The 16027-nt window shown below is 39.0% G+C and overlaps 1 protein-coding gene across 3 annotated transcripts in view; it reads left to right on the plus strand.

The window, feature by feature from the left end:
- The window catches only part of CREBBP (CREB binding lysine acetyltransferase), a 96377-nt gene that overhangs the window by 55796 nt on the left and 24554 nt on the right, over positions 1-16027 (plus strand). For 2 of the 3 annotated variants that reach the window (XM_074919813.1, XM_074919814.1), the window contains 13 exons: positions 164-263; positions 739-885; positions 1337-1454; positions 4133-4325; positions 4460-4513; positions 5727-5851; positions 6478-6666; positions 8162-8578; positions 9201-9380; positions 9608-9794; positions 14629-14747; positions 14881-15120; positions 15600-15688. In XM_074919813.1, the coding sequence (XP_074775914.1) occupies positions 164-263; positions 739-885; positions 1337-1454; positions 4133-4325; positions 4460-4513; positions 5727-5851; positions 6478-6666; positions 8162-8578; positions 9201-9380; positions 9608-9794; positions 14629-14747; positions 14881-15120; positions 15600-15688 (2158 nt within the window). Of the gene's footprint in view, positions 1-163; positions 264-738; positions 886-1336; positions 1455-4132; positions 4326-4459; positions 4514-5726; positions 5852-6477; positions 6667-8158; positions 8579-9200; positions 9381-9607; positions 9795-14628; positions 14748-14880; positions 15121-15599; positions 15689-16027 lie in introns of all 3 variants that reach the window. The other variant, XM_074919812.1, reaches the window with a different exon arrangement.

A 16027-nucleotide genomic window follows, 5' to 3' on the forward strand; every position in this document is an offset into this window, starting at 1 on the left:
ATTCCATAAGTAGCTACATATATGCACCACAGCAAATATTATCATAAAGTGCTTATCTGATAAGCTGTTTCTTTCGTTAATCAGTTAGGTCTGTAAAGTATAGTTTTGCCATGTTGTCAAAATTGTGAACTGGGTACCAATGATGTTTAATTTTTTCCCAAAGGAGCCAACCAGATGAACCTTCCTGCAGGAGGAATAACAACAGACCAGCAAGCTAGTCTTATTTCTGAAACTGCTCTTCCAACATCCCTTGGGACAAATAAGTAATGCACATGTTTTCATTCTTGCTCAATTAAACATTTATTTACATGCCTATGAATGTAAATAAAGAGCATGCTTTAAAAACTAATTGTGTTGGCATGGAAATGGTCAGTCACATCTATGGCTATGCTCTTCTTTCTTTCCTATTTCAATTCTATATCTACCACTTTGTCCCTCCAGAGAGCCCCAGAATATTTAGTAGTTTTAAATGAATTCCCAAAGGAAGAATATTTTGTATTTTCAAGTGTACAAATACCTTGACAGTTGTGATTCTTTATCATTCATACTAAGTCTTGTAAACTCCTGAGCTTTGCTGCTTTAGGCATTGCAGTTTGTTGATATCAACATTTCACTTAGAGAATGTTTGATGCAATACCTAGAAGGGATGAAAGCAATTACTGAAAAATTGCTTCAAGCATCAGACAGAAAACCAAACTCTGCATTCTTGTATTGTAACAGTCCTTTTTTAAATTTTAGCCCACTAATGAATGATGGCACAAATTCTGGCAATGTTGGAAACCTCAGCTCAATGCCAACGGCTGCGCCTCCTTCTAGTACCGGGGTAAGGAAAGCATGGCATGAACATGTCACTCAGGACCTGCGCAATCATTTAGTGCATAAACTGTAAGTATTCACCACTACTGCATATTTTTCCTGAATGTTTTTAAAGAATTTCAGTACAGTAGTTCTACTATTTAGCTGAAAAGTTGTTGAGGGAGTTTTATCAGTAGTGGTTCTCTAATGCTGGGCCACTGAGGATAAGCTGTTACCTTTAACCCTCCAGTTCATTCTTCATGTTCATTAAGCAGTGGGCATGAAGTTAGTTTATATTCCTAGTAAATATGTTCTGCTGTAGTAAAAAAAACTCTAGCCTGTTACACCTCACATTTTTTTCATCATTGAATTTGCTTTAATCTTGTGGGAAATAGTGTGATATTGAATTTTTTTAAAATAATTTTGATGTGCTTTTACATATCTGATGTGTAAGGGAATGTCCAGGATGAATATAATAAAGTTGTAATGAATTTTTTTTCCTCTGAAAAAAATTTTTTTTTTTTTTTTTCCTTTCTTGTAGTGTCCAAGCCATCTTCCCCACTCCTGATCCGGCTGCACTGAAGGATCGCCGCATGGAGAACTTGGTGGCTTATGCCAGAAAAGTGGAGGGAGATATGTATGAATCTGCTAACAGTAGGGTATGTTCCTTTAGTCTAGCCATTCTGGATGTACTAACAAACAGTAGTATCACAAATCTTAGAAGCATAATGGAAACCACAGAGAATCATTTCATTGCTCTCTTGATGAGGAAAGTCATGCTCTCTGTCTGTGACAGTATTTGTATAGTCCCAAGCCATCTGATTAATGTTACTCCAATCTAATTCACCTCCCTCAATTCTATGAAAACTAGACAACATCATCCCAGCCCTATTTGCATTACTCCTGAAAGTGTGATTGATGTGCATGAAGACTGGAACACAGCTTGCAGTTTTTGATACTTCCCTTGCTGACTTTCTCCCTCTGAAGACTGTATAAGTAGTAGTTTTAAAACTTTCTTAATGCCTCTTTACTGTTGGAGGTTTTCTCTAGGACTCGGTCCTGTTATACCGCTTACCTTTTACCTGCACTGTTGGAATCATTTCTCCTCTGCTCAGCAGCACTGAGTGATTTGCCTAAGACACATAGCTGTTTCACATCTCAGTAAGAAGTCAGTTTGCCTGTGTTTGTCCTTGTGCATGGGAAACAAGACAGAATTCCTGTTCAGGATTTTTTCTCAGTCTCCAAAGAGGTGTCAGTTCAAATCTCACAGGAGCAAACCCCTGTTGATTGACATGCTGAGGACACTATTTCATTATGACACTGTGGTAATTCTACCCTAAAGGAACCACTCCCTGCAAGTTTTCATCGGGTAAAGACAATGTTAGTAGCATCAGTAATAATAGCTAGTGAGGTCTTACCTGACCAGAATCTTGAGGTTCTTCCTGTATAAGGTAAGAGGATCTGAAGAGAGTAGTTGGTGGCATCTCAGGTGATAATCATCCAGTAAGACAGTAACATTTAGTCTGCCTGTCTCAGACCATCTCCCAGAAGAGCTGAAGATGGACTCCAGGTATTATTTCCTGGAGGCAGATAGTCAGTGGCCGTACTTGTAATGCTGCTGCTGTGTCAGCGTTGGTCAGTGACAATGTCATATTCTCCTTGTGGCTACCAAGGGGTTGTTTAGTAAGGAAGACTTGTGATAACCCTTGATCACCCTGGCAGCTTTAGAGAACAACTTCAGAGAGAATGAGGATTTCATAGACATACATGGGTATCTAAATACCTTCTCGGTAAGGATGGATGTAGTAGACATCTCACTATAAAACTAAATTTCTTCTGACCTCTACGCTAGACAAATATTCATAAGTATCTTCTCTTCACCCCATAAAACAGCTGTCAGAGCCTCGTTACCAGAAGTCTCTTTTATGGGAATTCATCTAACATATTTGGCTCCAAGCAGCAAACTTGGAAGAAGGGAGTAGTTTAGAATGTATTAACGGTGCTATGTGGAACTGCAATTTTTTGAGAAGCATCAGTTTTAATTTGACATTGAAAAGCAAATTAGTATGAGGCATCATCGTAAGGAGTTTGACATTGGTTTAGTAGTATGTGCTCCTTGTGAAGATGTTCTTTTTCAGGAATCCTTGCAGTGTGAAAGTAGCACAATATTAAATTTACAAGTAGAAAGTTATAGGTGAAGTGTCTTGAGCAGGAGGAGGGAAGGGGATGTAGTGCTTTTAAGTTGGACAGCAGAAAGTGTCTGCACTGATGGTTTTTTGAGACATTTAGAGGAGGAACGTGACCTAAAAACAAAGCTTTATATTGCAACGCTGGACTTTCTTAACAAGACTGGTGAGGAATACCTATCTCATTAGTTTTCCAAAATTAACTCAATCAGACTGTAATAACAAATTCTAGTTTTGATGAAAATTGGGTGAAGACAAAATGACTGCGAGACAAGCATCGCTCAACCTTTGGTCCATGTAACACTGGGTTTTAAGAACATAGGTGACCCCAGAAAAGTAATGTAGTCTTGAGGGTTTGGGGGGGGGGGGGGGTTGCCTTTAACAGTTGCAGAATCTCGTGCACTTGGAAGATGTGCGTCCAGCAATTGCTGACAAGCGAAATTGGCTACCTTGCTGTGCACTGTGACTGTCGTATTTGATCTGTTGTCAATGTGGATTGAGTAAAATGGATTTTTCATCTTGTACAGATCTAGTGTTTAGTTGTCTGTGCCAGTGGACTATTTTTCACTGATTTCCTTCATTCCTTTGGGGTTTTGTCTGTTTTTGTTTATTCCCTGCAATGACTGTCAGTAGTCAGACTCTTCAGGAAAAGAGTGGTTCCTTTCTTTATGTAAAAATTGATCTGTCTTTAACATCTGTCTCCTGAAGTCTCTTTAATGTAACTGTGTTGCTGGGGTCACCTATTTCTTTTGTCTGTGGATTAGTGGGAGTACTTATTATGAAAATAACACTTAAAAATCATTAACACTTAAACTAAATCATACCTTCCTGTTGTTTTTTGTCCAAGCAACAGACAACCTACTGTTTTCTCCTTTGTCTGCTGATACACTCAGAGTAGATAGGACAGATAGCCGTAAAGCCAACTCTCATTTGTGTTTTCTGGAAGCTTTGCTTTTCCTTTTCTCCATTAAATCACTGGTGAAACTGTTTCAATTTAAGAGAGTTCTGAAAATAAGTATTTCTTGTTTAAATAGGCAGGTATATATATAAAAAGAAAAAAAAACCCAAGACACCAAACCCACAAGTGACTACATGAGTTCTGTTGCTGCTTTCTTATACTTGATGCTGAGTAATATTTTTTTCTTTTTTAGGATGAATACTATCATTTATTAGCAGAGAAAATCTATAAGATACAAAAGGAACTAGAAGAGAAGCGGAGGTCTCGTCTACATAAGCAAGGGATGTTGGGGAATCAGCCAGCCTTACAGACCCCAGGACCTCAGCCCCCTGGTATCCCGCAGGTGGCTGCTGCCATGGGCCAGGCACAGCCCGTGAGGCCGCCCAGTAAGTACTCCTGTAGGAGATACTTCCACATTTTAGCTGTAGCTCTGCACAGTGTGTGTCCTTGGGCTCTCATGATAATCTTGAGTTTGCATCTTCAGTTGATTTTTGCTGACCATTCTTCTGTTGTGTTGCAGATGGGCCTATGTCCATGCCAACTGTGCCTATAAGTCGTATGCAGGTTTCTCAAGGTAACTATGTTTTCCTCTAATTGCAATTTGTGGGTTCAAATTACCGTTAGGGGGAAAAGCTGATCGTCTGTTTTTCTTTTGGAGTTGGGGTGGGAGGAACTACTGGATCTCCCTTTTTTCAGCAGCATCCTTTGTTGTTGTTCTGTGGCAGGAACTGTCTCAGTGTAGTCTTGTCTTTACTGACAATATGCGCTCAATACTTTGCTAGCAGTTGGGAAGTAATTCAGTCCTTTGAAAAAGAGGAGAGCGCAAGCAAGAATACTGTGGATGATCTCACGTAAAACACTAATGGGGGGATGTTGTCATGTTTTCATCAGTTGTTTAGCCAAAAATACACCCATAGGTGGAAACTTAGTACATTAATCCTAGAATCTGTATAACTAATGATACTCTTTCTTGGTTTCTGATGCAGAGTGCATCTAAAAAAGCCTTGTAACTTGTTCATAGCACTGATGGTTTGCCATCGCTCATTTAGGCTGCTGTGGACGCATGGGTGTTGGGTTTTTTTCTGAAAAATACAAACCCATAACTTTTAAGTGCTTCAGCTTCCTCCAAAAAAGTGTCCCCAATTATTTCTTGATTGAATGTTAGTAGTAAATTGAATCTTGTCTTGAAATGACCTTGAAAAGTTACATCCTTTCAGAATTCAATAGAAGGAAAAGTTGGTAGTGAATATAGCTCCATAATTATTTACATATTTATTCCTGTTAGAAAAGTTTGGGTGTTTTGAAAGCAATAAATGTTTTTTATGAAAGGCATAACAGCTTTTTAAGCATATTGTTAGCTTTTGTCGTGATAGGAGACTAGGAGTTGCTTTCATATACGCAATATGTATTTTTATCATATTTACTTAAAACATTTCAGTGAGGCCTGAATAAGACATTGCTGTTTCAAGGCAAATAACCTGATTTTAAGAAACGATTTCAAGTATTAGTTAAAAATAGCATTCTGTCTCTACAGATCATCCACGCTCTTCATTTTTGCAGGTTTTTTTAGACACCAAAAGTTAAATTTCACCCTAAATGGTATTCTTTTAAACATTTCTTGCACCCCGATTTGTCTCTTAAGCCAAGTAATTTGAATGAAGTTAAGGAAGAAAGATAACATGGAGGGCAGGCAAACTTTAATCATAATAAATGTGAATTATGTAGTAGAGTATACATACATAATGATGACTTGTTTCTAATGAGTTGTTTTGGGGGTGCATTTACAGGAATGAATCAGTTTAACCCCATGTCCATAGGGAATGTACAGATGCCCCAAGCACCCATGGGACCCCGTGCAGCTTCTCCAATGAACCATCCTGTACAAATGAACAACATGGGCGCTGTTCCTGCGGTTCGTACTTTTTGTTACCAGGTTCTTCTCAAAATTGGTTGATTACATTTAGCGCTGTTAAGGCTGATCTGAAAAGGCCATGTCACAGAGTAATACTGTAAATTGTAGGATAATTTCATGGAAACGTACCAAGTCTGCCAGGCTTTTATTGAGGTGTTTGTTTTCAATATTTATGTGGGTTTAAAAGAAAAAAAGCTTCAGAGAAGTAGATGCCAGAGATGCAGTAATCTCTAACAAACTGTGGAAGGACATAGTTCTTTCAGAAACTGTGTCTTTGCAGTATATATACCTTCTTTATTTCTCCATGAAAACATGTTGTTTATTCTTTAGAAAAACAAAAACATTTTGCATTTCACTGGTTTATCTCTGTTAGTTCAGAGAGCAAAATGGAAGTTTTAACAATCTTAGTAGAGTTTGATTACCGTTTAAAAAATAACTTTCTCATTAATACTGTGGAACAAATGCTAAAGTCATATGCTTATGCCCACCTCTGTTTGGTTTACCAAAGCCAGTTCTCCTTTTATTTTTTTGGCCTATCTTTTGGTTGATTACATTGAGAGTATTTTCGTTTGTCTCGATATGCAATACTAAATGGTAATATCTTTAATTTGGGTGTTAATTTTTAGATGGCAATGTCTCCTTCCCGAATGCCTCAGCCACAGAACATGATGGGAGCTCATTCCAACAACATGATGGGTCAGGCTCCTACCCAGAACCAATTCCTGCCCCAGAACCAGTTTCCAGCATCCAGTGGGGCTATGAATGTGAACAATGTAGGCATGGGTCAATCAACAGCCCAGGCCGGGGTGGCACAGGTAAGGTGTATCTTCTAGCAGTAGAGTTTTACTGTGAATTATTTTCTTCTATTTTATTTTACGTGTGTGTGTGTTTTTACATTTACATTGATTGTTGATTGTGGTCACCCCTGACTTTGAGGGATCCTGAGATACATCTGCCTTCTTCATAAGCACTTATATAATCTACCTGCATATTCTAACTGGGAGGCAACACCCTGTAATTCCTGATTTAAATTCTAAAAAAAATGCATGCTGATGAGATTTTTAGGGGGAATATCAGAAGTTAGTTTATGGGACATTTATGAGCATATGCTCATATGAGGTCTTTGTGTGGACCTTAGTAGCTAACTTTAAATCAAGAATTACAATAAAGTGGTCGGGGAAGCTATTTTAAAATTTGTTTTAACCTTTCTACTTCTGAACAGAAAGTTGTTGGGTTTCTTTCCATAACATGTTTCTGTTACAGTAGCAGTTGGTGAAGTAGCAGTTGTGCTTACGATGCCAATGTATATGCTTTTCCATAGGGAGAGGCTTGTTTTTTAACTCGGAGTCCAAGTAGTTCAGGTTGATTGAGACCTCCAGAGTTCTCTAGTCCAGCTCCATTCTCAAATGAGAGAGAATTTAGATCAGGTTACAAAGGGCACTGTTGAGTCAAGTTTGGAGTGTGTTCAGGATGGAGCATCTACAGTTTCTTGCGCCCTGGCTCAGTTGTTTGACCACCTTTTGTGGTGAACTTTTTTTCCTAATGCACTTAGTTCAATAAAACTGACTACATGCAAGCAATCTAGAAGTATGTTTTAAATTTAAAACCTTATCTGCAGGAAACTATTAATTGATTTAGATTTCTAAGAGTAAGACGTACATCTGAGGATACAGGATTCTTTTTTTATCACTAGCTATCTGATGCAATCTTTAGTGAAATGTATAGTTTAAAAGTCTGCACATCCAGAATACTTTATTATTGTGGCTCTGAAAAACAGATCCACAATCTTCTTAAGCATCTGGAGTAGTCTAATTAGAATTAAAAAAACAAACAACAAGAAAAACCCCTCTTAAGTCTTGCACTGTGCAATGGGTCAGTCATTAACTGTGTTGAACTGTCTTCTAAAGCAGGCTGCTCTAGAGTCCTGGCCTAAAAGGTGTATTTGCTTGAAACCATTTTGTATGCAAAGTCTGACCTTTGCCCAGCTGATGGTATGATTTAGAGATTGTCTGCCTGTAGTTTTCTGTGTTACTCAGATCTGAGGATTCCCTCTCTGTGCCAGTAGAATTAACGTAAAAAGTCATGCTTGGCACATTTTGGTGTAGGAGCAAGGTCTTTGACTAAGCTGATGAAAACGATGAGAGAAATCAGAGCATAGTCATTTTCGAGCAGTATTTGTTTATAGCTGATCTTGTGTTTAGACGCACAGTATTCTGTTAAACAAGACTTCTTCAGTGCTGTGATTTAAAGGGTGTGAGTCCCAGAGTTTTGGGAGTCACACGTCTGTAAGAGAATATCTCTCTCTAGCAGGGGCAGGTTCCCAGTGCTGCTCTTCCCAACTCCATGAACATGCTGGGACCACAGAGCGGGCAGTTACCGTGCCCACCAGTGACCCAGCCACCTCTACATCAGACTACACCTCCTGTGTCCACCGCTGCTGGGATGCCACCTATTCAGCACCAAACTCCAACTGGAATGACTCCTCCTCAGCCAGCAGCACCCACTCAGCCATCAACACCGGTCTCATCTTCAGGACAAACACCAACACCAACACCGGGTTCTGTTCCGAACGCGACACAGACACAAAGCACACCTACGGGGCAGACTGCGGCACAGGCTCAAGTCACACCGCAACCGCAGACCCCAGTTCAACCCCAGTCTGTGCCAACCCCACAGCCATCTCAGCAGCAGCCAACATCTGTGCAGGCACAGCCACCTGGCACTCCAGTAAGTACCAGCTAGTTGCATTTTTCTTGTGTAGTGGCATTCCATGAGAGTTCTCCCTGCGTATAGCAGCATGTTGTGAATGTATAGAGCCCATAGTTGTCAATAGTAGCTTCTACTTAGACCAAAGGGTTCATTAGAGATGTGTGAAAATGTGTGTGTTCAGATGTTCTCAGCATTGTTTGAAGGAGGGGGGCGTGTTGAATGACTTCAAACTGCTCAAAGTAAAAATGGCAGCAGTGTGCAGAAAGATGAGGTGTAACAGGCCTAATATTATATGTGGCCTTAATCAGAATTGGTCTTTTATGATCATGAGATTTGCGTAGATTTTTTTTTCTTTTAAGATACAGTCAGGACCAATGCACGTTTCAAGGAATGTACAGTGTTTTACTGGGCAGGTGTTTTCTCTCTAAAAGAAGCCTCTTTGCGGCATAATTCTTCCTTGGCTCTGTAAAGCAGAGTTATTAAATGTGGGATATCAAAACTTGGCTACAGTGAACTCCTGTATCCACGTTCTGCACTGTTTTAGAATATCGTCTCATGTCTCTTTTGTGCTGTTCATTTTTAGTAAAGGAAAATATTTCTATATATGCAGTGTCTTTCTTTTGTACTGTTTTTACAACAGCTATCCCAGGCAGCAGCTAGTATTGATAACAGGGTCCCCACCCCTGCCTCAGTTGCTAGTGCTGATACGAATTCCCAGCAACTAGGACCAGATGCACCAATGCTAGAAAGCAAATCAGAAGTTAAAACTGAAGAAACTGAGCCAGAGACTAGTGAGACACAAGTGGAAGCTAAGACTGAGGTAAATGAGATTCTATACAGCTTAACTGAAAGCAGTGATAGATATAAAAGCACTTAATGATGTGTCTGAATTGGTGAGCTAAGGGGCGAGAGGAGGGTAGTTACTGGAAAGTAACTGTCCTGAGGAAAGCCATGGATGGAGTGCTTTGACAATCTCAAACTAATATTTTGATGACTGAAGTTGGGGCCATAGAGGTAATAGTACATCTCGTTGCATCCTTTCTTAAGGTGGAGGAGGATTTACAAGGATCTTCACAAACAAAAGAAGAAACAGATGGAACTGAACTGAAACAGGAGCCAATGGAAATAGAAGAAAAGAAGCCTGAAATAAAAGTAGATGCTAAAGAGGAAGAAGAGAGCGGCACTAATGGAACCACTTCACAATCCACATCGCCATCTCAGCCCCGCAAGAAAAGTATGTATATGCAAACTGAGTTTTTCTTGTGTACTTTGTTTTTGCTAGTATTTGTTTTCCATGGTCTCATTATTCTGCACATGTGTTCCAGCACGTGGGGATCTTAGGGAAATAATACTCTGTAACTTATTTTTGAAGGTAGGGTTCCTTTAATGTCACAGGTGAGAAAAGCGTGTCACTGTGGTCTTGATCCCAGCAGTCTTCACAGATTCCAGTTTCTGCCCAGAAGGATCAAGGCAGTGATTGCTGGAGAAATAAGTCTCCCTGTACATCTTGTCCAGTGCTCTTTCAGGGGAGCTCGGTGTAGAGCGGAGTGCTCTCACTAACCAAGAATATCCATTGCTTTACTTTTCTCGTAGAGGCTGCCTTGATACTGAGTTTTAGCATTCACTTCTCTGAGAATTAGGTGCTTCAACTCCTCTTCTGAATTTGTATTCTTCCAAGGCTGGATGGCTGCAATAGATTTCAGCTTTAATAAAGTCCTCTGTAGTTTTCAGTGTAGTGTTCATTTGAAAGCTTTCTCCTCAAAAATAGTTAGGTCAGTTGTCTCTTAAGTTAATCTACAGTGTTAGCATGAATTTAGGTGTGACTGTATCTGTACTGCATATTTTTCCAAAATTGAATTGATTGGAATAATTGATGGAATTACAGATTTTGAATGGCCTTATATAAATGATTGCATGCTTTGGTTTATTAAGAAATAAATGCATATGATTCTTAAAACAGAAGAAAATAGATTACTTGTGGTGCAGGCGCTGTGGGAGCCTGCAAGATAGGTTTTTTTGTCTTAAAAACCTTAGCTGTTTAGAGACCTGTCTCTTAGCATCTGCTTTATTGAGATGATGTTTTCGTGGTTAGTTTTTATTTTCTGACCAAAGGTAAGCTTTCAACATGCTGCAAATCTCAAAAAAGGGAAAGTGGTGATCCATTTCATTACTTCTTTTCTTCTTCCCTTGCAAAGGAAACTGCATATATAACTACATGAGGAGAACATTACGGGTGTGTGCTTTCCAGAATGTGATCAGGGAATCATAAAGCTGTAAAGTTTATGCAGCTCGAATCTTGATCTCCTGTATATGCTTTGGGTTGCATTTAATTACTAAACATAATCTTTTTATAATAAAACACTATAAAACACATTTTCCTATAGATGTTATTTTCAGTTTGTAGCCCAGTGGGCCAGCCAAATGAGAGTATGCTGCAGAACTAACTGGCAGAGCCTGTTTCAAGCAAAATGTAACATAGGGAGTGGAAAGCTTATTAGCGTTTATAGACCAGTTATATTCCCAGTGGAAAGAATCACTGTTGCTTGTTAGGAGGAGTGCACTTGCAAGTAAATCATGGCAAGTGCTTGCAAGTGGAAGGTTCTTGCAGAATTAGCCCGTGGAAGCTGTACTGTGTCCTTCTGATTCAGTCCGGATTACTACGTATTTGCAATACCTCATTTAGTAACACAATTTTATCTTGGAAATATTGTTACTAAGTAACTGTATAGTATAATACATGTGCAGCATGGGCAGGTACAACCATAAACACAATTTTAAACGGTGACATTTTCTCACCAAGTAGTTGGTCCAACTTTAATAGAGCATGTGTATTAAAGTGCTAAATAAACCGAGAGGTTTTTGAGAGCTAATTCTGTGAAGTGTACTTCAGGGTTATATGATATTTTAAAACTACTTATGAGACTCATCTGGAATTTTGCATGGGTTTTGGAAATATTGGAGAGTCTTCTTCCTTCCCACACAGCCAGATTCCTGAGCTGTACCCCATGGTAACCTGGGACATAGCAGATACATGCTGCAGCTACTCAGGGGAAGGCTCATGGTTGGAAGTGACATGGAGTGTATGCTGTAAGTTAACTTAGCCAGTTGTAACCTGATACCTTTAAAAGGTTCATCTGGACCCCAAAGGATTGTTTTTCTGGGTACAGGTGGCTTATGTTGTGGAGTTGGAATGTCACCTGCCTGTGCTACCCATCTAGGTGTACTGAACCATCGGCCTGGCTGTGCTCACCTCCTATAACTAGACCTTACTTACGTGATGTGAAATGGAGAACATACCAAGACCATACTGCAGAGATACTCGTTTGCTCAATTCACTTACATCTGATTTTTTGTAGCTTAGCTTTTTTCAAGAATTGCAGGCAACCAAACCCTTCCAAATTCAGGGTTTGGTTTGGTTTTGCTTTTTTCATGTGAATCTGATGTAAGCAAGAAAAGAAGGTTTTTGGTTCCTTGCCTCTTCCCTTGCAGTCTTCTCAAAAAGAGATAGTATAATACTCATTAGGGTAGCTCCTGTCTCCTTGTTGTAGATGGTTGCTTTAGTTTGATGGCCTTCAAGATTAGTTTTAGTGGTTTCTTCCCTTCTTTATAAGACACAATAATGCAAAACCTACAAGGACTTCATTTTAGGGAGTGGTATTCAGGTGTATTGTTCTAACTCTTTTGAAGATGACTTCATTTTCATTTGCGAATTTTCTCCCTAGTAATCATAAGCAGGATTTCCTCTGTTTGAAGGAAACAAAAATTTAAAAAGGTAGCATTATACTCCTTTCTGGCAGATAATAAGTCATCGTGACTCACACAAAGATCCCATTTTCTTTTTACCACATATACATCGAAGACACAGTGGGATAACTGGATGCCATCTCCTTACAAAGATCTTCTAGCTACTGGAGTGGAACCAAGAGCATTTAATTTTGGAAAAGGGTGAGAGGGGAGAACAGAAACTTTCTTGTAAAATCTGTGTATAGGGAGATCCTGTGATCAAATGTTCTGTTATCAGTTGTATTCCTTAGAGTCAGAGTAGCTTTTTTACTGCTAAAGATGAAGGCAACTTTTCTTCACATTTTTAGGTGGTCTTAAATCGAAATAACTGGATTTTTATTTTATTTTTTCAAACTTCAGAATGAAAGTAGGTTGTAAACTTTATCAGCAAATATAATTAGGCTTTAAGGAACTTGGCAGAAGTTGTCCTGAATCTCTGTAGTTTGGATTTACATTAAGTTTGGATTTATTTTGGAAGATACTGTAGCTTAGTAGTATGTTGTTACGGGGGTCAGTACAGGGAAAATTCTAAAAGCAGTGTCTAGCAGGTGGCCAGAATAGATTATTAAAAGGTGCTTTTTGACCTTTAAATTTCATTAAATGAAATCATTCGTATTATCAGGGTATGAACTACCTGAGCCAGAGCAAGGTGGTTCAAGAAGCAACGGAGAATACTTTTCCTCATTAATGGAATTTAATCTCCTTCAGTTCTCAAGAATTCCAGAATATAATTGAGTAGTTCATGAAACTTTGGGAGTATATGGTAGGTTCCTTTCATAGGAAAGTGCCTGCCTGTATGGTATCAATAAATACGGAAAAGAATTGCTATTTTATTGGGACTGAGATTGTGGCAACAGCTGAAATGATCATCAAGTTGCATTCATTGTTATAAAAACAAATATAGGCTTCCTTGGCTCATCTCATTTTTAATCTGGCAAGTCTGAGTTCATTAGTAGCAGCATGAGATCGCAATGTATCTGTAAGACAAGCCCTTGCCAGAAGCCCTCCTGGCAGCTTGCTTCGTAGTCCTTTGCCATGATGTAGGTGACTTGAGTGGTATCTTGCTTGTTGTGTATATGAGCAGCAGTCCTCTCCAGTTAGTTTCCAGGAACTGAAGCCCCTCGAAATGGCTAAAAAAATTGACAACTTAATGCTTCAGAAATTTTTTGAGTAGTGTCAATTTCTTGTCTTGCTTTATTTGTGTGTGTAACTTAGGTGAGTGTAGTTGAGAGAAAAAGACTTCCTCTCAGAAATACCACCTAAATTAAGAAGGAAAAAAGAAAAATAACTTTTAAAAAATAACAGATTTTTTTTTACTGTAAGTCCCAGAAGGCATTTTATATCTTGCCAAAATACATTGAGTGACAAAAGCAATGATCAGCCTCAAAGGGGTCACTGTAGTCCTGTTGATTTAAGTGCTTTCAACAGAACTCCTAATTGCTCCCTTTTATTGGTATCGTTCTTGTTTTGGCCAGGTAGATAAATATTATATGCCATCGTGCTTTCCTTAGTTGTCTTTTTTTCTCAGTAATAGGCATTCTTCCCTATTTAAAGACTCTGTTCCTAAGGAAATAAATGTAATTACACTGAGATGCTCAAAGAGCTCTCCAAGTTATCATTATTTTTCAGAAAATGTATTGCCTTTCTTGTCCTTGTCATCCACTATTGAAAGAAACATGGCTGTTGCCATGCCACTGTTGCCAAGTGGTTGTAATGATGCATATAAATCTGGAAGTATTAACACTTTCAAATCAATTAACAGTCCATCAGACCAGGACTGTTTGTATACTAGGGCCAGAAAATTCCTGTGCCAGCTATCAAGACATCTGGTTACTCTCTGTGGAGCTGGCTCTTCAGCCCTGTCCACTACAGTGGTTTTTGTAGAAGAATCTTAGCTTGGAAGCAGCAGACAAGGTTAGAAGGAGGGAGGGAGAGGAAAATATGCTTAGTCTCTTCTCTGAAGAGCTAAGGTTCATCCATGTTGAAGTAATTGAATTGATTTGGTGCTAGATAAGTTGTGTTGTTTTACTCTCTAGAATATGTATCATTATGAGCTACTAGTGTTCCTATCTCCTTATTCTGGGAATATCACCTACTGTGATTTGAGTAAACATAAAAGGTGCGCGGGAGCCTCCTCATTGTAAGTTTTGCCTCTGATCAGCTATGCAGATCAGGAAATCCCTCTTAAGATTTTTACGTTAATGTAGTTCTTTATTTGCTTTTTTTAGGGGAGTCGAGGGAAATGTAGAAAGAAATTTTCTAACCTTTCTAACTTTCATTAACAGTTTTCAAACCTGAGGAGCTGCGTCAGGCTCTCATGCCTACCCTCGAAGCTTTGTACCGGCAGGACCCAGAGTCTCTACCTTTTAGACAGCCTGTGGATCCCCAGCTTTTAGGGATTCCTGTGAGTTGGCATTAAAAAAATATAAAACATTTTTGTGTTTTGTCTTTGCTCATGTAAACATTCTGTCTTTTCTGTTCAACATATTGTGACCAGTGGACATCTTAAAACTAAAGGGTTTTCTCTGTGTTTGAAGGACTACTTCGACATTGTGAAGAATCCTATGGATCTTTCAACCATTAAACGTAAATTGGATACCGGGCAGTACCAAGAACCCTGGCAGTATGTCGACGATGTTTGGCTAATGTTTAACAATGCCTGGCTTTACAATCGCAAGACTTCCAGGGTCTATAAGTTTTGCACTAAACTCGCGGAGGTGTTTGAACAAGAAATTGATCCTGTTATGCAATCACTTGGCTACTGTTGTGGGCGCAAGGTATGTATTCCAGGGATGGAGTTGTATTCTTCCAAAGAGCTTAGCTTGATTACTCAGAGAAAACATTAGTTTTGTATACTTTTTTCAAAAATTGAAATATTGAATGAAAGGGTTGATAAAAGTTTGGCTCTGTTATAAGCCTGCTAAGAGCTAAAAAAGGGAGATAGCATCCTTCTTGCTGGTATTCTATTGTTGTATTTTTCTCCCTCAGAGAACACTTTTTTTGGTCATAAGCAATATTAAAATGGTTTGCTTGTTTCCCACATCCATTGCAATAAAGTAAGTGGTTAGAGGGTCAACTATTTGGCTTATATAGTTAATGTAATTAAGAGAACTATGCTAATATATTTACAATAGCTTGGAAAAGTGTGATAAACACAACAATGTTGTAATATCTGTAAGCATCAGGTTTGCCTGATAGATGCTTGATTAACGTAAGGTTACATTTTAAAGCTTCTTTTCTCACTGTTGTTTTGCAGTATGAGTTTTCTCCACAGACCTTGTGCTGCTACGGCAAGCAGTTGTGTACTATTCCTCGTGATGCTGCCTACTACAGTTACCAGAATAGGTAAGTCCTTGACTTGGTGTTTTTTTTCTTATTCAGGAAGTGAGATCCTGTGAGTTCTCTGCACACACGGAGGAGGAGGATTATTAACTTTTTCTTTCCTTTGTCAGCTAAGTCAGGAAAAAGTTATTTTTATATATTTGCATGCTGTCCTTTTGCAGGTGACCCTTTAGTTTCCTGTACTGCAGCTTGATACACACTGTACTTAAGTGCTTGCTATTAGCTAGACTGTACCACGCACCACTTAGGTGGAAGTGACATTGTCCATGTTTTCCACAAAATTAGTAGCAGGGCTTGCTGAAGGGGGAAGGGCAGAACTGCAAAAAGGCACTGAGAAATCAT

This window comes from Athene noctua, chromosome 15 (assembly GCF_965140245.1).
Source record: "Athene noctua chromosome 15, bAthNoc1.hap1.1, whole genome shotgun sequence".
Taxonomy (NCBI): Eukaryota; Metazoa; Chordata; class Aves; order Strigiformes; family Strigidae; genus Athene; species Athene noctua.